This window comes from Apteryx rowi, unplaced genomic scaffold (assembly GCF_003343035.1).
Source record: "Apteryx rowi isolate R43461 unplaced genomic scaffold, aptRow1 scaffold_18, whole genome shotgun sequence".
NCBI lineage: Eukaryota > Metazoa > Chordata > Aves > Apterygiformes > Apterygidae > Apteryx > Apteryx rowi.
This window is the reverse complement of record NW_020448085.1, coordinates 3,173,202-3,195,734: the sequence shown is the minus strand read 5'-3', so window position 1 is coordinate 3,195,734 and position 22,533 is coordinate 3,173,202. Positions and strand designations below refer to the sequence as shown.

The 22,533-nt window shown below is 37.7% G+C and overlaps 1 protein-coding gene across 3 annotated transcripts in view; it reads left to right on the top strand.

The window, feature by feature from the left end:
• TENM2 (teneurin transmembrane protein 2) overlaps positions 1 to 22,533 on the top strand; it is a 543,159-nt gene that overhangs the window by 417,275 nt on the left and 103,351 nt on the right. For all 3 annotated transcript variants that reach the window (XM_026061298.1, XM_026061300.1, XM_026061299.1), the window contains 3 exons: positions 3,797 to 4,002; positions 11,814 to 12,009; positions 14,521 to 14,622. In XM_026061298.1, coding sequence (XP_025917083.1) covers positions 3,797 to 4,002; positions 11,814 to 12,009; positions 14,521 to 14,622 — 504 coding nt within the window. The remainder of the gene's footprint in view (positions 1 to 3,796; positions 4,003 to 11,813; positions 12,010 to 14,520; positions 14,623 to 22,533) is intronic.

Genomic DNA, 22,533 nt, shown 5'->3' with positions numbered 1-22,533 from the left:
ACTGGAAAAATACAGACTTGAAAATTAGGGGTCAGCCATCCAGTCCTTGCTTTATTGTAGGGTAAGTGTGCCTTAACCACTCGTGATAGATGTTCATCTAAACTGTTCTTAAAATCGTCTTCTGTGTTGAATCCCTACAGCTGTCTCAGTTCTCTTGCGAAGCAGAGTTTCCGGAGACAATGAAGTGTACCAGAAGGAGTGGTTTGGGCAACTAGAAACCAGGTCATCTTATATAGTAGAGCAAAAAAAGCGCCTATGGGGAGATGCCAAACTGAAATGAATAATTTCAGTATTAGGAACCTGAATCATGTCTATAGGCAGATCGTGTTAATTAAAAATTCAATAGTCTGATCTGCTGTTTTCACCAATTTTAAAGCTAATTACTTAATAATTTTCCTGAGAAAAATAAAAGAAAGGTCTTTTTCTAATAACCTTTCATTAGGAAAGGTTGACATCCAATATATTCATTTACCTGTAAGGTAAGTGCTGACATAGTATTAAAATAGCTCTAGTTCTCCTGACAACTGGAATAATTTTTCTCATTTTAGTGTACCTGATAGGTTTGATAATTCTTGACTCTTGAAAATTACACTTTCTCACTTAGGAATACAAAACAGATTTTTGGAAGGCAGAAGGAGGCTAAGGCTGAATTCAACCAAAAGTGCTAAAATTTGAGCCTTCATGGAAGGTTTGTCTTTTATTAATAGTAGGAGTTAGATTTACTTGAAAAGTTACAACTCTAGGGAATTTAGACTCAGCTGACTTGGAAGCAAATGTTATTAGCAAAAGGCATTGATGACTCAAAACCATAATTCTTTTCTATTTTTCGTGGTGGTGTTTGTGAGCTGCTTTAATAGCCACTGAAACCATCATCTCCAACAGAAACTGTGGTGATCTTACAGTTTGCATGCTCACTAAGCTTGCTGCACTGGGTAAAACTGAGGTACAATGGCTGAAGCAATATTCAGAATTAATTTCTATTTGATGTGATAAAAATATGTGACTCAGTAATTTGTAAAGCATATGTAAGCAGAAAGGCATTCTAACACCATGTCACTTTTGAAAGCGTGCTAACAAGGATTCTTTCTTTTATAACTTGTTCTGTGGCATAGGCTATTTTTCACGTTAGAAGCAGTTGCAGAACTCAGTAGCCCTGATGTATATGTTTTTGATGAGAGGTATATGGACCTATAAGCTAGTTATTATTTAGCTAGTTGGCATATGAGATTCATGCTACTCATCCAAGCCATATCTCTAAATCTGCACGACCACTATTGAATGCTAGAATTAGATAAATAAAATATTGTTTAAAAAGAGACAAAACAAGAAGAGAAGCTGGTTCCAACATGCAGGGCTCCCTAACACTCGGAGACAGTTCTGAGTTCCAAACTCACATCCATTTTACAACGTTTGGCTTTCAGAAATAGAGCACATTTACTGGTTTCTTTATGTCAAAGCCTTGCACTAGCTTCAGTGGACTGAAACAGCTTTATTGTAGGATCCAAGCTCAAAAATACATAACTCAGATAATTCTGCGATAAGTGTAAGGAGTCTGTGAACTGAGTCAGAATACTGGAAGAGGCATAGGCCTGCTAATAATTCTTCTCACTTTTATTCTTTACATCTTTTATCATAATAAAAATGTCTACTGTAATACTACTGGAAATGACATTAGAGCGTTGACCAACACAGCTTCTTCTTTGAATGGTTCACTATAACTGTGGATTTATTGCTTCTGGAAAATAAGGGTTTTCAGGGTGTGTCAAGGAGTCTGTTCAGAGATTACATGCAGCATACATTTAAGTATGCACAGTCTGCTTCCAAAGAAATAATTTACAGGACATTTTTTAAGAATGTAGAAAAAGTGCATCATTTACTATGATGGCTTGAAAATGTGAAATGTAGTGAATGTTGTGCTCAAAGGAGAAGATGGATCCCTCACTCTTAGGTTGACTTCCCAGCTCTGCCACTCAGTACAACACTGACCAGGTGATTTTAAGTTTTCTGTACCTCGTTTTCCAATTTATGTGGTTAAGGACTAATTTAAACTCTAGTGAGATGATTCCTTACTTCATTGAGGCATGAACTTTGAGATCCTCTGTTGCATTAATCAATTTGAAATGAAATCACATATTTTTTATGAAACATTACTTGTCTGCATGTGGCTGATAGGTCTGCATTTCATGGACAGCTCTATAGGTATGTCAACTGCCATTCTCAACCATTTTTCCTTTCTTTGCTGCCCATCTTTGCAGCTTCTTCTGCTTTTGTTTTTTTGTTAGTGCCATGATATTGTTGTAGACCCGTTAACATAGAAAATGAAAAAACAAACAACTTATTAAAAACTACTTAACAGTTGGTATTCAGAGCATTTTTTGCCATTTCAAGACACTGCCAATATAATATCTGTTTCATTATCTGCAAGTGTAAGTGCTGCTAGCAGATAATTTGGAATCTGAAATTGAAACCATGCTATTGTAGCTCTCTCAATTAAAGATAGTCAAGATAGAAAAGCTGTTATGGTACTTGTCTGCTGGAATTATGTGTCATCTGTGCCGTCCTGTTGCATTCATGAAGTGGTGGAAAATATTTCAGCGGTATGTGCAGATCCTTCCCACACCTATCTTTTACTGAGAATAGTGTTATACCATGACAAAAACATGAAGTAAGCAGCTGAGCTTTTAACAAATCCTGGCAGTTTGAATTACAGGTAACACTACCACCCAGTGCTTATTAATAGCCTTGTTATCAATGATACCTTTAGATTTGTGTGACTGTTATAGATATTTTCTGTGGTTTTCTGATATTTATAGTATCCATTGTAATAACGTAAAAATGGATTAATCTCCATGTTGTTTGGGAATATGGGGCACAAAATCAAACACTGCTATACACTTTAGCCTGAAAGCACTACCAACTCTTTACCTATTCCACTCCATGTTTAGAATATATGTAACCTCAGAACTATCCTGTTCAGCTGCTGARCAGAAGAGATTTCCCCCATGTTTTAAAAGCTGACTTTTTCCTGGGCTGGAAGCCAGAGCACTCAGCCAGAAAGGTCTTGTATCTTGTCTTCAATAATGCATGCTGAAGAACTATCAAATGCTGCATTTCAACCACAGCAAATATGGTAGTGCACAGGGGAAAGAGAAACTTGTAGATGGTCACAGCTTGAGGCAGAGAGAACTTAAAAGGCGGTGCATTGGRCTGTAGTAACTTTCTTTAAAGAATGAGAAGATGCTTCTTAGAGTACAGATGCTGTTCTCTAAATCCTGTTCTATGCATTTAATTTTTTATATGAGCTCTCTTGTCTGTGACCTGGAGTTTATTGGACTACTTTATTATATAAAACAATAGTAATAAAAATTTGCGATCAGTGAATTTAGATTGAAATTACCCCTTTAGTTCACCTTTCTGATGATTTTTTTTTTATATCTTGGTTGCATACAAGATGCAACTGAAAAAAGCACAGGGAGCTTTATATTTGCCTAATTGACTCTCTACTATATTTGATTAGTAAAGAGCAATCACAGAAATAAAGGGTTAGAGGGATTAGAAGTTCGCAGATGCTCCATAGAAACAGGTTGATAGCCTTCTTAATTCAAATATAAAGGACGAATTCTTACATACTGATTGAAAGAGCAAGCAGATTGCATCCATATAAAAAAGTAAAGTTAAAGTTTGATTTAAAAGGTAGCATTGCAACAAATGTTCATCTTGAATGGCACTATTATTATTATTATTAACTGTATTAAGAGCAGTTATCTCATCTGATCTATATGTTTTTATTTTATAGGACCATGGGTCACTAGGAATAGCAGCATAGATAGTGGAGAAGCAGAAGTTGGCCGCAGGGTCACCCAAGAAGTGCCCCCTGGAGTATTTTGGCGGTCTCAGATCCATATCAGCCAACCACAGTTCCTGAAGTTCAACATATCCTTAGGGAAGGATGCTCTTTTTGGTGTTTATATAAGAAGAGGCCTCCCACCATCACATGCCCAGGTATTTTATGAATGTGTGTTGGTGTTAAATGTCAAAATGTAAAAGCTTGTAGCATCTGTGTTAGATTTATGTTTGAGCTTATGGAGCTTAAGGTTATGGATTCCATGCAGTATCATGGAAATTACTTAATTTGTGATATTTGATTGAAAGCCATGATTTTAAGATACCTAGCGTATTACATATCTTAACAGTACATTGTTAAAAGGAATAACCAGGGATAATGTTCTTGTCAGTCAGTTTTTTAAAATAGCTCTTTCAGTTTGTTAGTCACGGTTTTAAATATCTGGTGAAATCTTGGCATCAACTGGGATAAACTTATCCAGTTTGACCAGTATACCGGTCAAAAGTACACCAGGAGGGATGATGGTCAGACTTACAGTATGAAAGCATTGTAGACAATGGGAATGCATTTAAAGCTAGATTTGATAACACAGATATATCTTTCCTTACTTTATAGAAGTTTTTGACACCTCAGCCTGTTGGCAGGAATAGCATTGCTGGGATATGTAACAGATTGGTATTGCTGCTACTCAGCAGCAGAGAGCAGAATATAGTGGTCACGGGTTTGAGAGGCTTGATTTTACTATTTTTTCCTCAGTGGCGATGGCTAGTATATTATCTCGCTTGAAAGCTGGGCAAGTCTTGCAGTTGAGAAACCCAATTCTTGTTGATTTCTAACCTGTTACAATGATGAAAAACTCACCAACTCCAGGTTTTTACAGTAACCCTGTAATACAGAGCTAAGGGCTGTAGATAAAAATAGCTTTAAAGTTAGTGAGACCAAATTTAAGTATCTTTTTCCTCTAGGCTGTGTATCGGGTGCTTGGATTTCTTTGGAGTTAGAAGATAAAGCCATATTTTATTGAACAGAGATAGGTCTTTTTTTTTCTTTTCTTTTCTTTTTTTTAAACCATATTTAAAGCCCCTAAATGTGAATGGAAAGATTCATGTTTACTTAGATTAGAATTGTAATGAGAAATAATATTTTGCTGTTTCACATGCTAAAAGAAAAGAGCCTCCATTCTTTAGTGAGCAAGTAAAGGAGAAATGGCAACCAGTTCTGTGAAGGAACCCTTCCTTCACGCATATTTTTGCTGCTGAAAATCAATTCTTTGTTCCAAAATTATCACGTAAAGTGCTTTGCTTGATACATGATTTCCGAAGAGCAGGCTTGGAACTCTAAGGTCCCTCTTGGGAAAGCTCCACTTGAACATTCCTAGATGCCTTGTCCCGATTTGCAAAGAATTGGTACAAATTTTTTTCATTTGGCGAAACAGATTGCAAGTATATACATGGTTAAAATGTATGATCTAAGTTAAAAGCCCAGAAGCTTCAACCTAACTACACTGCTATATATTGTCATACAGGGTGAGTATGTTTCTACTGCCAGCAAGGAGATATAAACGCTGAGCAAAATTTGTCCACACTCAGGTACAGTGAGCCAATGAAGTTTGCGTAGGAATCTACACTTACATTAACTGAGTTTTTGATCTACCTCCCGACATGAGGCAAAGATGTGGAATGAGCATGTATTGCCTCTTGTTCTTTGGCTCTTACTCTTGTCTATAGTCTGATTTAAGAACTAGGGTCTTTAACTAGAACTGGGAGGAAAGGAGAGAAGAGGTTTACGTGTGTTTATGACCTCTGTTCCTAAGAGTACTCTACTCCTAATGATGGGTTTATGACCTCTACTCCTGTGAACAGGTAGCTTTATGACTACCCAAACTCCATTGACTTCTTGTGATATGTTGTTTTAAAATGTTATGTGAGTTACTGAATGACTATGTCAGACCAGGTAGAAATAAAGACCAGCAGACCACAAATAAAGAAGCAGGGTAAGAAGTCAGTTCTTCATACAACAAAAGGATAACATTTTGCAGCATCCCAAAGTTTTGTACAAAGACTAGATAAATTGGGGAGGTTGTTGGACTGTTGCATCATTTTCAACTACTTTCAGAAATCCTTGCAGTATAAAAGATCTCTAGAGAGAATGTTTCCTAAGAGCATTTTGCTTTTGGCTCTCAGGCTTCAATATGTTGACTTGACAGCAAGATTATGTGTATGATTTTTAACTATTTCAGTGGGGTAATGGCATAATTCATTGAGCATGTCTCATTTAATTCAGAATTTTGGTGCTCACTCCCCCTGCCATGCAACCATGAAAAAAAAAAAAGAAGCAATTTAGTCCAGGAAAACAAACAAAAGTATAGATTGTAAAGTGAAGACAATGCCTTAGGGCAACCCAAGCTCCCTAGCAATCGTCAGATTTTGCTATAAATACATGTTAAGACTAAGGGATGATGGAGATATGCCCTTGTCTCTTGCAGGAAATCCATTTGGAAGTAACTGGTAGTATAAAATATTTATTTAATTCAAGCTGGACTTTAATTTCTATTCTGTTGTGATCAAGTGTATTTGTTCTAGGCTTCATTATGATGTTCTCATCTGAGAGGCTATGATCAGACAGAGTTCCTCTTCTTTTCCTTCACTACACCATACATGTACTGGATCTAAATTTCATGACCTTTATGTTAACTTAGATAATGAGAAGTAGCAACCATGAACTCCTCCTGAGCCTGATTCCTCCTCAGAGAACTTCTTTCCTAATCTTTAGTTAGAGGAAGCAATGCCAGCCCTCTTCCATCACTGGAGTTAATGAAATCCACCAGTACAGTTTGCAAAATTATTTCCCCGTATTCAGACAGGGTCCTTGCACTTTTCAATAGGATGATTCAGCAGCAGAATGCTGCATTTGTACCTAGCAATCAAAATCCAGCCACACTGCTACAAAGAGAAATAATTTTAGGGGAAAGAAAGCTGTTGCATATCTGACTTGGTGAAGAGAAGCCTTGTTCTGACAGAAAAAAAGCAGAATAATTTTGTATTAATGAAAATAGTCTGAAGTTGACACCAGATGATATTTTAAAATTGAAATTTAAAAACCTTGTTTCTGCAAGTTAGGGACATGAGCTATAAAGCAGTGAACAACTTCACTTGACAGTTCATCACTGATCAGTGCTGATATGTCAGGCCAAGTAAAATCCTTTGTGGGAACAAGTCAATAATCAGCAAATTAGGTACATGATTAACCTCAGACAACATGATGCAGTTCCTGTCTGCGAGCCCTGCTGAGATTTAACCTTCTCAGTATTACTGTTTAGCAAATATTCCAAATGCCTGGTTTAGTCAGTCAAACTGATGTAGCTGTAAACTTGTCTAGAAGCAGCCTTGTGCACCATGTGCATAGGGAAGGGCACTCCAGAGGAGAGGTAAAAATGCAGTTTTGAGTGGCAAGTGGATTAGAAACAGCAGTACATTGTTTTCAAGCAAGATTCTTCCAGCCTGTGTGGTACTACATACAAATAACAAAATACGCATTGCAGGCTTAAATGATCAATAGGAAATTAGTAGAAGATAGCCAAATGAATAAAAGTGGTAATGTATAGAAACAGTGGACATGCCAAACAATGTGTGAAACGAGTATGCAGAGATTACAGCAACTATGATATAGCAACATATTGGTAGAATATTCCAAATGATGGCATGAAAAAAGCAATCTTATAGAAGCATCACTACARTGCCTGGAGAAGGCAATGCACGGAGTTGTACTGCTTTTGTTTCCAGCAGTGTGTCTTATATTTATAAACTTTTCATAGGTCAGAATGAAAACTTTTTTCATGTAGAACTGGGACTGACTTTGTCTGAAATAACATGAATAGCTGAGGAGCTTCAGTTTTTCCTTGCTTAGCTGCAGCTCATACACATTTCAGTGCTCTCATCTCTCAGAAGTTCTGCGATGGTGATTGCACTGTTATTACTGAATATTGCGCTGCTTTGTATCAGCTGTGTTGTGTCACATTCAACACGCACATTCCAGTGTCAAAACAAACTGACTGGCTGTCAGTGTGGGTATCAGATGTTTCATGGTTGTATTTTAATGAATAATCTACAAACTGGATTTTATGAAGAACTAATTTTTTGTGTTTTCTTTTTAAAATAAGATCTCTGGGAAATCTTTCTTTTCAGTTCCTGATTTCAAACACTATTAGGGATTTTATGTGGGCATGCAAGTAGTTTCAAAGCTAAGAAAAAATAAAGATTATATAGTCTTTCTATGTTCCCAGTTTTGAACCCTTCAAGCTCTGTTTGCTTCTGCATGCTTTCAGAACTCGTTCAGTGCCTGTATCCAGCCTGGCTCAGTAGATCTTTACTCTATGGATGGCACTGTGCAGTGTAGACACCACTATGTATGTAAAGTTCCAAAACCATTTTGCTGTTTCCCCATGGTTGCTGGAAAAAGAAAGTAGCCATGTGTTCAAAATACGTAAGAGGAGGATAAGAAACACTGAATGGAGAAATTCAAAAAACAAATTGCCTAAAAAAAGACATAACTTGAGATTTAGGCTTGTAAATGTAAATATGCAGCAGGGTTTGTGATGCCAAGTGTAGTAAAAGTAAACTCACTGAAGATGTTAATTTGGAATTTGTTTTGAGGAGCGGGCTGGCAAGGCACCTATTTCTATGGAGCTCTAATCATATTAAGTAGTCCCCTCTTACCTGCAAAACTGAACTCTGTGAGGATATAGTCATTTGTGAATTCTGGTGTATTTTGTTTCTGAGCAGGCTTTTGACATTTCTGTGAGACTTTCTGTCTCACAGACATTTCTGTCTCACAGACATTTCAAGCCTTGAAATATGAAGGAGCATAAAAAAAATGAGTCAGCCAAACTTCAGGTTACTTCAGAATCCTCATTTTTGTCGTTGACTTGGCTACTCCCTAACCTGTGTGATTTAGTTGTCTCTTCCCTAGCAGATGTGTGTGTTTGGTATTATACAGTTGCTTCCAAATGATCATGGAAACACCTGTATTCTTTTCCTATATGGATCTTGTAATCTATGCGTATTTGTCAATGGGTAGCTTTAAAGCAAGAATGGTATCTTCAGCAGAACATTTAAAAGTAATTTATCATGCAAATGTGGTAAATCAGAAGATCAGCATGGCAGCAAGAAGCAAAATGATTATCCATCTGACCATGTGAAGAAATCTTATCTAGTTATGATTTCACAGTACCCCTTTAGTGACCCTTCAGTCAGGGATTTTACATTTTGTGGTACATATGCCCAGTACGTGCTGACTGGCAGATACATCATCTTCCTGCTGAGGAATCCAAAAGGGATAAAGATTTATTTTTATATTTTATATCACTTTACACTGGTACTTCACAAGTGGTAAACTTATTCAGGTTTAGTAGTTATGCTTTTTCCTGAGCATGAAATAGTTCTTCATGGTTTGACTAAAGAGGAGTAATACCAGCCTATATAGTGTGTAATTAAAATTGTAGCCTTACGGAGAGCCGTGTTAAGTGACCGGCTCTCACTAGGTCGCACCCATCATTGTGAAAAGAGATTGTGTAGCTAAAACTACTTCAAGCAATTTCAGCCTGAGTACTCTTCCCCTTCGATCTTACCGACTGCTGAGCCTTTTCTACTATATGAGGTAGAATCAGCATCAAACAGAGGGGAGGCAGAGGAACCTGCCAGCACAAGCAGAGCCGAACAGCATGATGCCAGTGAGAAATGTCAGCTTTTATTGCTGCTTCCTTAGTTGACCCTTTGTGAGCAATTGTTCTGAGGAGCAAAATTTCTTTTTTTCCCAAGGTGTTGTCCCAGTAATAAAGTTTTCCAAGGAGGTGATGAGTCTGTCCTTAACCTCTGACTGTTGGACTATAGGTTTTGGTAATGCTTCCAAATGTCAGTGGTTTAAGAGGTTGATGTATGTGTGTTTGACATCTCTGATGCTCTGAAAGTTACTGACATGCCAGAATTCTCTAAATCTCTGTTGTGCATTGGTCTAAACATACTAATTTAGCTGAATTACCCTCTCCTGCCAAAATCCCATATAAAAAAGTGTGTGAGTGAATGACAGCCTGATCCAAACAGTTTGGTGAAACTTGTTATTTCGTTCCTACTGTTCCCCAAGACTCGAGGCACTGGAGAGAATGGATACTGTACTGCTTTTGACAGTAGCTTTGGACTAATAGACCTAGGTTCAAATTCCCACTCTATCATGGATTTCCTTTATGTCTTTGTACTGGTATCAAAATTCCACACATTTAAAACTAAGGTAATAGTATTTCCTTACTTTGCCCTTTCTTTTAAGGTTACATATATCAAGGACTCTATATTGCTCATATGCAACTGTTACAGAATTTCAAATAGGTCAGATTTTACTACCCCAATTTTAGATAGATGTACCTCATGTCACTGAAGGGTTAATGTCATTCTCTCTCCTACTAGTAGGGAGAATCTTCTTTATTTTATTGTGCATCATTAATTATTTGCTAGAACGCACTGTTAATTGCATTCAGTGTACAAGACAGCCCTCTATGGATGTGTGGCCTGTTTAGGATGCAGGATTGCAGTTTCCTTTTTAAACAAAAAGGAAAACAAGGTGTGTGTTTCCTTAGAGCTGTCGTAAGCCCAGGCTGGAGATAACAGGGGGAAATGTAATAAAACCACTGGCAAGCAAGCACGTACTGTTACAGTATTTTATTGAACACATACGTCTTTCTTTAGACATGTCTATCTATCTCTATCTACTCCTAGATAGATAAATGTGTCTAAAACAAGATGTGTTTTCATAGGGGACTTGTTATATAGCTATCAAAAGATTAGATATATTGTTTTTGTTGTTTCTTAAGGACTTGCCTTAGATAGGGGCTGTGAGAGCCAGTGAGTTGAGCATAGCGTCAACTTGAGAGCTCCAGATTCACAGACATTAAAGACAGAAAAAAGCCTATTAAGACAGCTAGTCCAGCTGCTTTGCTATGCAGAGTTGTTCCCTGTTGTAGATTAACTAATATTTCTTCCAGTCTTGTTTAATTGTGTGATGCAGTGGCATCTCCACTGGGAGGCTATTACTGAGCCTAATAGATGGGAAGCTTTTCTGACACTCATCTTAAATTTCTTTCTTTTTTTATCGTTTCATGCCATTAATGGTGCCATCCCTCTTATACTCTAAATAATCACTTGCTCTGTTTGATCCCCTTTTCAAAGATTTATGTAATGTTCTACCTTACTTGGAAATCATCCAACCAGAAATTCTCAGTTTTCCTTCAGCCACTTGAATTGTGTTATTCCTTTCCATGCTCCCTCTGGTTTTTGTATCCCACTTGCTCCATTTGGCCCTGGTTGTTCTGCATACCCAGGTAAGCAAACTGCTCTGTGATGTAAAGCTTTTACAGTGTATTCTTATTAGGTACTGAGTTACCTTGCATTAGACAAACACATTTTCTGTTTGTGTTGTTTCTGTTTGTTTTCACACTATGGGGGTTCCATTCAATTGTGTGTCTGGAAGGAAACCTCAGGCTTCTGTTCCTCTAGCAGCAACAATTTACTGCAGGTGATTGCTTAGGAAGGGGTGGATCTCCTATATATTGAAGGTTCCCAGCCTTGAAAGCCATGTAGGAACCTAAAAACTTTTGTGATCAGTCAAATCATTGGTTTCAGCTTCTGTCTCAAAACTCACCCTGTGAAGAAATACAGTTTGTACATTTTTGATCATCTATGTGGAGCAAAGTTGCATAATTTTGTATCATTATTTCAGAAGGGATAAGAGTCCAGAATCACTGTATGTTCCATGGTTGACTAGTAAATACTAGTTTCACACTGACATATTTTCCAGAAATGCTGTTTTATGACAGGGTAGAACACAAAACATAGTGTGAGATTGTGAGCTGCAATATTCTGTATTCAGCTCTGTTTGGTTTTTTTGTTGTTTTGTTTTGTTTTGTTTATTTTTTGCCCTGCAGTATGATTTCATGGAACGCTTGGATGGGAAAGAGAAATGGAGTGTGGTGGAGTCCCCGCGGGAACGTCGAAGTATTCAGACCCTCGTTCAGAATGAGGCTGTGTTTGTTCAATACTTGGATGTGGGGTTGTGGCACCTGGCATTTTACAATGATGGCAAGGACAAAGAAGTGGTCTCTTTCAGTACAGTTGTCTTGGGTAGGTATCTCCACAAGCTGAGCATTTCTCCTCTGTATTTATTTCCTTACCTAAAGTCATAATACTTTTTTGCAGTTTTCAGTATTCAGCCCGAGTATCCTTGATGCTATGTAGTGCGCATTTTTGTCTGTTGAGAATCTAGTTGAGTCTGTTAGTTAGCCATACGCTGTCTTAGAGCTACCACTCATCTAATACTGTGCCGTGCCCTCAACACAGTGGCATTAAGAGCAGAAGAACATCTAGCCTATGATCTGAGGCTAACATTAGGAGAGAAGCTTGCAGTTTTGTTAGAAGACTAGGGTTCCATTTAGTCAGCTGAAAACTAAACTAAGCTTTATCAGAAGATTTGTTGAACTGACGAAGCATTTGAGCTTTACTGAATATTATTGTCACAGTGACCTCACAGACCCTGAGATGGGTACCTGTTATTCCATCCTGGCTGGTTGAAGAGTTAAATGGCACTGCTGGGTTTTGAATCTTCTGTATTGTGTAATTCCTGTTTGTCTAGGAAAAGAAAAACTGCAACCTACAAACTCAAAGTGAGTTTATAAGTTTGATAAAAATAGTGGAGGTCTTCTGCAGCCTTGCCTGATTCATGATGTGAAGCTTAATTTTTCCTTTTGCATTAGTACAGAATTCAGTTTGTTGGCTTAAGTCCCAATGGGTGTAGAAGGATAGCTAACAATATGTCATTAAGTATGCATATAATTGTTTCTGTTAACCTCRGTTAAGGTGAGAAAATGATTCTTCCTCCATAGATTGATTATATGGGGTTTTGTAAGGGGTACTAGGTGCTATGCATATTTATGGACATATCTGCCTATTTTCCTGTAGAAAGCTTTTTCTGCTTCTCCAAAAACAACAGGAATATTTGTGCTTGGTGTCTTGGTGTGCCCCTACTGTGCTTCTTACAAAACCTTGAGATGCAATAAGCTGTCCTTAAAAGACTTGCCTTGTCTAGGCTACAGCTTTCAAGAGCGTCGAAGGTCTAATAGTCAGGTAGACTACTTGATAGTGCAATGATAGTAATTGGATTGAAATGTAGAGAAAAATTTAGTTTTTATCCAGTTCAGAGGTTCTTCTACACACACCTGGTATCATGTTTCATAATCAAAGGGTCTGGGAGAGCCAAAAGTTTCTCTGACATGGAAAAGGGTAAAGAATAACAGAAATTATGTTAACTGACAGACAACATTAAATTTAGCATAATTTTGAATACACAGGAAGGGCTTTCATGTGCGATRAAACAAAATAATGAATAACTCTATAGACAAGTTTCTTCATCAGACAAATTGATATTTTTGAGCATTACATGTTTCAATTTTTTGTTCACTGAATCATTTCAAGAGGCCAAGCTAGTAACATCTCCTTGAGAATTTGCTTACTGTTTCTTTTTTATTTAGTATCCTGCAACTGTGAAATTAGATTTAAAGTTATGCTTGMATCTTTTTCCTCTTTTCAGTTTAATTTGACAGGAAAATACTCTGTATGCTTCTGCTAGTTCCAAATCCAAAATTCCTTTTCTGTGTTGTACAGCTGCTGCTGTTTGTTTGGTGTCTGGGATTGACAAAGCCTTTTACTTTGGCACCACAGGTCCCACAACAAAAAGGAGTAATAGTGAAAAGTAACAACATTCCAGTTAGACTTTTATTAAAGTAATTTAGTGTAGAAAATATATTCTTCCAAAATCCAACAGCTTTCAAATGAAAGTGATTTTAAGAATTAATTTCATAATTGGTATTTAATTTCCAGGTTGTTGTTATGAATTGTCCAAACAATAGCATAGAAGTGGTGGAAAGCTAAGATTTTGTTACTAGACTGGTGTGCTTACTCTTCACAAATTATTGAAGTAGTTGATGCTTCAGTCAGTGACATGGATTCCACTGCTAAGCCTTGCTCTCTAGTTTTGCAGACCTGTTCTTCATCCTCTTGCATAGCTGCTTGCACCTTTTTTGTTAATCTTTTAGGATAAAGAATATTCATTAGAGCAAAAGAGTTCCTCTGATGTGTACAGCAGGTATTTTTGTCAGCCTATTTAATGAAGCTTTAAATGTCTGCAGAAGGGAAATTCTGATACAGTCCTTGGAATAATCAGTTCCACGAGGAAAAGTGGTTGTACAAGATCAAAGTCTCACTGTGAGAATGAGATTGTCAATGTTCCTGTTGGAGCATTGTATTTGATTCATAATGTGAATTCAAACATAGCTACAGAGGTCTTAAAAGCAGTWTTGTCTACCTATTCAAACAGAGGACTTGGTATCAGAAGACCGGAGTGTTAATGGCACTCAGAGATTTAGTATGTGACTTGGAGCAGATCACTAGGTCTCTACTCTCATTCATGTTGCCAGTAATGTTGGTGCCTTTCTGCTTCACATGAACTTTGTGGCATGAATATAATTAAATGTTGTTTTTCTGAAGTGTTGAAGACAAAATAAACTGAAGAAAAATTCAGCAAAGAATTTGCAGCCTAAAAAGGAACCAGCTAATGTGCCCTTGATGCTTGTATTTCAGATTCAGTGCAAGACTGTCCACGTAATTGTCATGGGAACGGTGAATGTGTATCAGGTGTCTGCCACTGTTTTCCAGGATTTCATGGAGCAGACTGTGCTAAAGGTATTGTTTTCCCTGCGTTTACAAATAGTCACATTGTTTGTTTGTGATTTGTATGGATCTATAGAGCCTGCTAGTTAGCATGGGTCCAGGATAGATTCAAATAGATCAATACACAATTTTTTTCTTAAATCTCTTAGTTAAATATGATCAGATAGAAGTATTGCTGCATGGCTAATGACCTTGCATAACTACAACTATTTTTTGTGTCAACTGTAGTAAGCAGAAACAGCAGAAAAGATTTTTTTTCTGTAAAAGTGGATGAATTATCATCAGTGCTTTCTGATAATCATCAATTGGTTCATAATAGAAGACTATCTTTCTTAATAGCGTGTAATCTAAATTCTGGCTTGGCTGAGCCATACTTCTAGTTCATAGAGGAGTTTTTTTGATTTTTTTTTTTTTTTTTTAGGAGAATGAGTAGGACTTGGTAAAGTTTTAAAATAAAACTTTTCTTGAGTACTGTTTGTAAATTTGACCACTAAAACTGGGAGATGCACAGTTATCAAGGGTTGAACACAACTCTAAAATACATCCATGGATTGGCTGCATGTGTTTACTAAATCTTTTTGTGAGTTTGGGATAGCTGTCATAATTTGTAAAGGAGAACCTCTTCAGGTTATATAGATACTGCAGCACGTATGTTGTCTAAAATCAATGACTTGGTTGTGACTTAATTGAACTCCCTGCTGTTCCTGGGCACAGTCATAACATTTTACAATTTGCTTCATTCTTAGTTTGTGTGAGAATTAGGCACTCTATCAATATCACATGCTTACAATTGTTTTTCACAAGAATAAGGTCAGTCGGGTTCAAAGGTGGGAAGTGTGGTCTTTGAAAGCTTTTGAAATGCCTTGACGGGCCTTAGAAATGTGCCCATTTCTCGTTAGATCATGATCCAGTCCCGAGGACAGTTCAGTGAGGCCCCACCTTTTTCACTGGAGTAGCAGTCTGGCACCCAGCATGGCTGTGCCTGTCTATGAAACACTCCTTAAATAGCTGTTACAGCCATTCTGGAGGAAGTCATTTCTTTTTTGTATCTCCATACTTGTTTCTTAGAGGTGCCCTAGTATAAAAAAAAAAAAAAGACCCCGAGGGCCTTGGATGAATTAACGATGTTACCTCAGTGCTAGCCCTGCTCATTTTAAAGAGTGCCTGAAATACAGAGGTCATGTTGTTTTACTACCTGAGAAATTAAGACACTTCGCAAATATATAGAGGAGACTCTGTATATTATAAAGTAAACGGTGTTATAATGTGTGCTATAAATACACGTTGACAACTATATGCATTTCTGTGTGTTAACCTGTGAAAGTATGCATGCGGTGACTGTGTGCTTCACTGCCACTCTTTACACATCAGTATCTTGGCCATTAAATCAACTCATTTGCATTTTGAGTTTGGAGCAATACTGTAGTGTGTAGCGAATCTCTAATACTGTATTCTATATTAATGCTAGAAAATTTTTATTCAGGCTATATCAGATGAAGAGCTTTATTATAGGGTACTTCTCCAACTGCATCTGTCAGGCTTCTACTACTAACACCACAGTACTTTTCCTCTGCTTCCTGCTTTGTCTTTTCTGTGTTGTCTCATTCCCTCAAAAGCAGAAGTGCTGCTTGGAAGCTCCTTTCAACTCTCTGAACTGTTTTCTTATCAGGCAGCATGGTATTTCTAAAGAACGCAGAAACTGGAAAAATTATGTAAAATGACAAAATGGGGGTGCTGGCAGAATTTGCACATTTCTTTACAAACACATAGTTGCACATCTAGATAGTACGAGACATGCCCAGAGGTGTGGAGCTGTGTTAGGATGTAAGGGCCACATGCCTCACCCATTTCACAGGCACTGTCATACCTGCACTCACGTCCATAGATTTTTCTGCTTACTTGAATGCTGACCATATGTGACAGCAGTTTCAGAAGACAGAAGTCAAAAYTGGGACTGTAGGAATGGTAGAACTCAATAACATGATATAGAGAATTAAATATATTCTAGCATATTATATGCATGGACACATTTTTAATGTGTGTTTAGTGTAATGTTACATTTCTATTTAAGTTCTCACATGTTTGAATAGATAATGATTTTCTTTCCAACTATTTATTTATTTTTATTTCCAACTTTTATTTTTGATTTCCCTAGCAATGCATATTCCAGTGTCTCTGTTCTTCAATGTGAAATAATTTGAGGAAAACTCAGATACAGAAATGTGGAGAAAATGTCAATAAGCTCTTCAGCTAGCTCTTATGGCTTGGTTCATACAGTAACACAGCAGCCTAAGAGCTGATAGATCAGCTGATGATCAGCCTAAGAGTGACAGATCTAAAGCATGATCTTTTATACCAGTGAATCCCTGGTTACAGAGCTGATCTTGAGGAGATCAGAGGCAAATTCTTTGCATACAGTGTGCAGGTACTCCATCTGTGACTTTGCTCTGGATCCATGTATTTCTGAAAGACCGTAGTGAAGGAAACCTGTGAGAGACACCACCGATTTGACTTTAGATCTATTAGCTCCAAGACAGACGATTAGAAATGGAAAAATATTCGAAAGAACTGAACTTGTGGCCCAGTCCACAAGCTGAAATCCGCTTTCATGCCTTGATTGAAGTAGGAGAAATTTCACCCTTGCAGACACTCTCACCAAGTCCCTGGGGGTTTTATGCTTACCCTTACCTGTGGAAGTAAGTTCTCTTGATTAGGTAGCCACTCTCAACAGTTTTACTCAGTCTGTGCTCAGGCAAAATCCGCTTTGAAATTGTTTGGAGATTAACCTAATTAAGAATTCCATCTACCATGCAAGAAAGGTAATGATACGTTTTAATCTCATGTGGTTAAAATATGGCATTTCAAAAAAGAAAAGAAAATTTTAATAATCGAAAGATAATTCAGTGGGTGGAGCTGTATCCTGATAAAGAAAATGCACATTGTTAAAGCCAGTGGAAGACTGGCCGTAAATTGAACTGCATTGCAAGTAACCTCCTGTGCACAAATAGCTGTAGGAGTTAGTGATAAGAAGGGATGCYATTGCCAGGGATCAATTAAAGAACCAGACAAGCAGCTATGATTATGTTATTTAGGTGTCTTGTCACTTTTTTATATTCATCTTTTTTGTAACTTCTATGACATACCCATCCAGGTATATCAAGGTGTCCTTCTTACTGTTCTCACTGTTAATGTCTGATACTAGTTTGGTCTTTCAACTACCGAGTGTCCTCTGGTAAATCTGCAAGCAGGCATCATTCCTAGGGCCCTGCTTTTCACCATTTGTAGTGTTCAGTATTGCAGTGAGCTGGGTTCCCAGAAGCGTGAAGCAGAGTTGGCTGTAGTTTTGTTCCATTGTGTAGTACTTTGGAGAGCATGAAACTCCTCCACTTCTCTGAATAAATAAATATATATATATATWTTTTTCTCCAAAGCAACGGTAACATACTGTTTTGCAAGTGTACTCAGAACCTCTTTTGGTTTGGTATTTTAAAATACCAGTATTTGCATCATGAAAGTGTTTAGCTAAACTGCAAAGATGAAAGAGTGTACCCTCCCATGTGGTTTGAACATTGAAATGATGAGCATAATATAAACATCTAAGTAAATGCAAATAGAGAATTTGATGTGATATATCTGTTAAGAAATGGTGTTGGTTTGTAAAAGAAGAGAAAAAATTGAGTCAAGTAGCTCCTGTCAGCAGCCATGAAGTTGCCATTTAGCAGATACTTTTGATTAATTATGCAATGTAATAGAAAACATGTTTAATATTTTAATTTAAATGGATTGAAGACTTTTGGATTTTTGAAACCAGAAATTTATACTATGTTTGATCAGTTGACTTTTTAATCTGATTTTAAGAACTCTAATGATTCAGATTTATGTTATACTCAGTTTCTTTTCCTATTCTCCTTGTGTGGGTTTTTCATTATTTTATTTTCATTCTGTTTGTTTTTGGCTTACTGGCAAAGGACGGCGCCACTTTAATAAGTATAAAAAGAAGGGTAGGTTTTTTAAAATTTCTTTTTATTTCTTTTGAGACACTTATTTTGAAAAAGTTATTAAGCTGTAAACTGTAGTCTGTCTCTTTTTAAATTTATTCTAAAGGATTTGCTGTTTTTGATGACTGCCCTCACCAAAATAAGAGTTCCTCCCAAAGCCATTTTCTTTGTTTTGTGTGTATTTTTAACCTCTGTACAGAAATGTAAAAAGTCCTAAATTAGTAGGTAAGTAAGGTGTAATTACTAGAAACAGCAACTCTTGCTTCCTCTCAGCTGTTACTCAAGCAATGTTTCTCTTGCAGATTTCAGTTGTTTGGGGCTCCTCTTGGTCTGACGTTATTCAGAAGCTTATTGCTTGGGCAATAAAGTTCTTAAGTGCAGAAAGTACACCTTTTCCCACTGAATAATCTGCTTGACACTAGTCCCTTAGTGYCATGTCCAGAATGCTCCCAGTGACATAAAAGCTTATGGGAGGGAACTCAGTGGGTAAAATGTGAATTTGAAAGTGTGTCTTGCTGAATAAGTCAGTATTCAGTTCATTGCTGTAAAGCACCTGGGATCCACATGAATGAATGCTGTCCACCAGATGCTAATAAAGTATCGCAGTTAACATTTCCTCTCCATGGGACTAAGGAAGAAGATATTTGCCTTCGTAGCTTGGCTGGAAATTATAGGAAATGAAATAAAGCAGAGCAAAGCACACTGGACTTTGAAGGGCAAGTGAGAGGTGTCAGTGAACACCTTGCTCCTTCGCCTGTCCTGCACGTGTCCCGCAGCCTGGCAGAAGAGAGGGTGGCCGTGGTCAGGCAGCACTTCTGTTCATCCATGGTGCGGTCATCACTGGAGGGTGTGTGTATGTCTTCTGTTTCCAAGTGAATCACTGCAAAGTAGTGCAATAACAAATTACAGATCAGATGAGAGAGGTAGGTTGGACTGAACATGATGGTACCCAATACAGATAGGTTTGGCAGAGAAAAGAGAGGGAGAGAAGCAGTAGCATAGGAAAATTGTCATAGAATAATTTCAGGGAAGAGATGATAGAAGGACTGTCATCATTTTCCTTGTTCGAACTAATCCATTGTGGTTAGTGCTTTGCAATAAATAAAAAAGCAAAATATAAAAGCAGTGCCTACCTCAAAGGACTTACCGTGCCAATACAAGTAAAGGAGGAACAAACGGGTGCCAAGTGAGATAGAAGGAAATAGTGTGTGATAGACAGTGTTACAAACATGCTAGCAGTGTAACTAACTGTCGTCAGTTTGGGGAAACATTGTGGTAAAAAGCCATTTTAAAGAGCACTAGTGGGGCAGATAACGTAAAATCATGTGGATAATGCAGGACAAATGCACTGCAAACACAAGGAGAGAGAATGTGGGAAAGAGCTCAAAAGGGCTGTTTTAAAATTTGACTTTCAAAAACGGCAGTGGTGGCATTCCAGGTCAGAGAGAGGTGGGAGGCAGAATCGGGGCAGCGAACAGCCTGGGGTGGAGCTGGTCTGCACGTGAAGTCGGAGCATGAAGTTCRTGTTTGATCTGGTAAGAGGAAAGGAGCAGGAACAGGACTGGGAAACAAGACCAGGTGGTTGAACTAACAGATAAACAGGATGCTTTTTGTAACACTGTAGCAAACAGAAATGGATGGAGAAGACTGTATTTGTCAACACTGGAGAAAAAGATGTTGCTGTAATGTGGATTTTATATGCTGTGAGCGAGGATGAGGAGCCTAACAAAAAGACGCAATGCCGAAAGAATCTGTAAGACCTTGTCAAAGCCTGGATATGAGGAGAGAGAGTGGATGAGTCAAAAATGACATCCAGATTACGAACCGGAGTGACAGGTAGAATGACGGCATTGTCCACAGCGATTGAGCAAGAATGCAGGGAAGGGCTGAGAGGAAAGTGAAATTAAATAAATAACAACTTTACTGGGAAACATATTTCTTATGTTCGTAATCATAGCATGTCTCATCACTTAGATTGTATTGGTTTAAAAAAAAAGTGCTTTTCTTTGGAAATACTGCATTCATGACTTGTCATCCCCATGTATCTCGCATCGTATCTTGTGGCTGACAAAATCCAGCATATTTAGCTACTTTCTTAGTATCTCTCCTCTCTGGGTGGGTTTGGTTTTGGTTTGGGGTTTTTGTGTGTGTGTGCCAACTTACATGTATGCTGCAGCAGCAGCAGCAGTGCCCTGGTGTGTCACTCAGACCGTGTCTCTCGCAGTGGGTGGAAGCAGCATTTTGATACTTGATCAGACAAGGCTGTCTTTGGGAATGTTCCCCTCCAGCASTTTCCACCTCTCTGACTCAGTACCTAAAAATACATTTCTTATAAATTTCCTTCTCCTTTTCTCAGTCTCATATTTTGCCAGCAGAAGTTTTTTCATTTCTGGCAAACTGATTATGTCCTCGGTTGCCATGCAAAGAGTGCCTTGTACAGGGCAGTGCTTTCCCTATCTGCCCTAAGTTTTCTTAATTTTACCTAATTTCTGTATGCTGTGGAAAGAGTTTTGCTCTATTAACTGTGCCTAAAAAATTAAAAAATAAACAGACATGTATCCTATTTCAACAGAGATTGACAGTCATTGCCATCAATCAGCTGCTACATTACCATCACAAAGTGAGTTAGTAACTTTGATCCAGTTTCAGGTGGACAAGTATAGCCAACACACAGTACGCCATGCGAACTCTCTAATTGGTAATGTAAACAGGAGCCCAGAACTGCAGGGTCTCAGCTTTGTGGATGTTAGCAGTCATGACTGCAGCCAAGGTTGAAGGCAGAAGCAGTGGTGCACCAAGGAGCAGAACTCGGGAGCAATCATTTCTGGTCTCCAGCTTCCATCATCAGTCCTCCTAAACTATTAAGATTAGAGGCAAAACCAGGGGACTGGAATCTCTGGATTCCTGAATTCTGCCTTCAGATACCTTATTAAATTTCTGTCTTACAACACATCAGTTAGCATCTTAATATTTCAATACTCTTTAAGAGTATGTACCTATCCCTATAGTATTGTAGATTAAATGTGAGGATTAGTTGATGTTTGCAAAGCATGTGATATATAGTAACAGCATGGCGAAATCAGAGTACTCAGATTACTCCCTAGCCTGTGCAGGACTAGAAATTGATACATCGTATTGTTTTCATTCTTTGTAAAAGAATATTTACAAAGTTCAAATAGGACCCATCAGCTACTTCTAGCATTGTGAGTATTTGAGAAAACAGACTTGAAAAACTTGGATTTCAGCAAGCAAAATATTAATTTACTTACTGTTGTTCTTAAAGATTTTGCCTTTCACTGAATCCAGGATTGAATTCAGTGTTATTAAGATTTTATCTACAGAAGAGTTGATCCTGAATAATTTCAAGAGGGGATGCTCCTGTTCTTTAGAAACACAACCTTCCTTCTGTTTTACTTGTGACTTCACAAGGTAGCAAAAATACTTTTAAAACTCTGTTTAATTTAATGGTGTTAAATATACCCAATAGTTGCATCTAATATAACATTTTAATTAGCATTTATTTTACATATTAAATCACTAGTAAACATATAGCCAAGATCATGCCTGTGTATTGCACTGCTGTTCCATATGTTCCTAAATTTGTGTTGTAACATACGCACTTGAAATTATGTATGGCTCCGTTTCCCAGAGATCTTGCAGGATATTGTTGCAGTTAACAACGTAGTTTGCTGTAGGAGAAATTTTCAAACAAAGAGCATACTAACAAATTTTAAAAAAGAGGAATGCTAGGGAGTACAGTGATGAAGGAGGAAGGAGATAACTGAGGAAAGTTGCTAATGCCACTGAGTAAAAAAAAGTGTGCATATAAGCAATTATGATTCTCTGATTTCAGTGAACACCAATGCTTCTCTGTCCATCACTCATTAGCCAACTTGTTGAAATTCAGACACCAAAGAGCAACAGG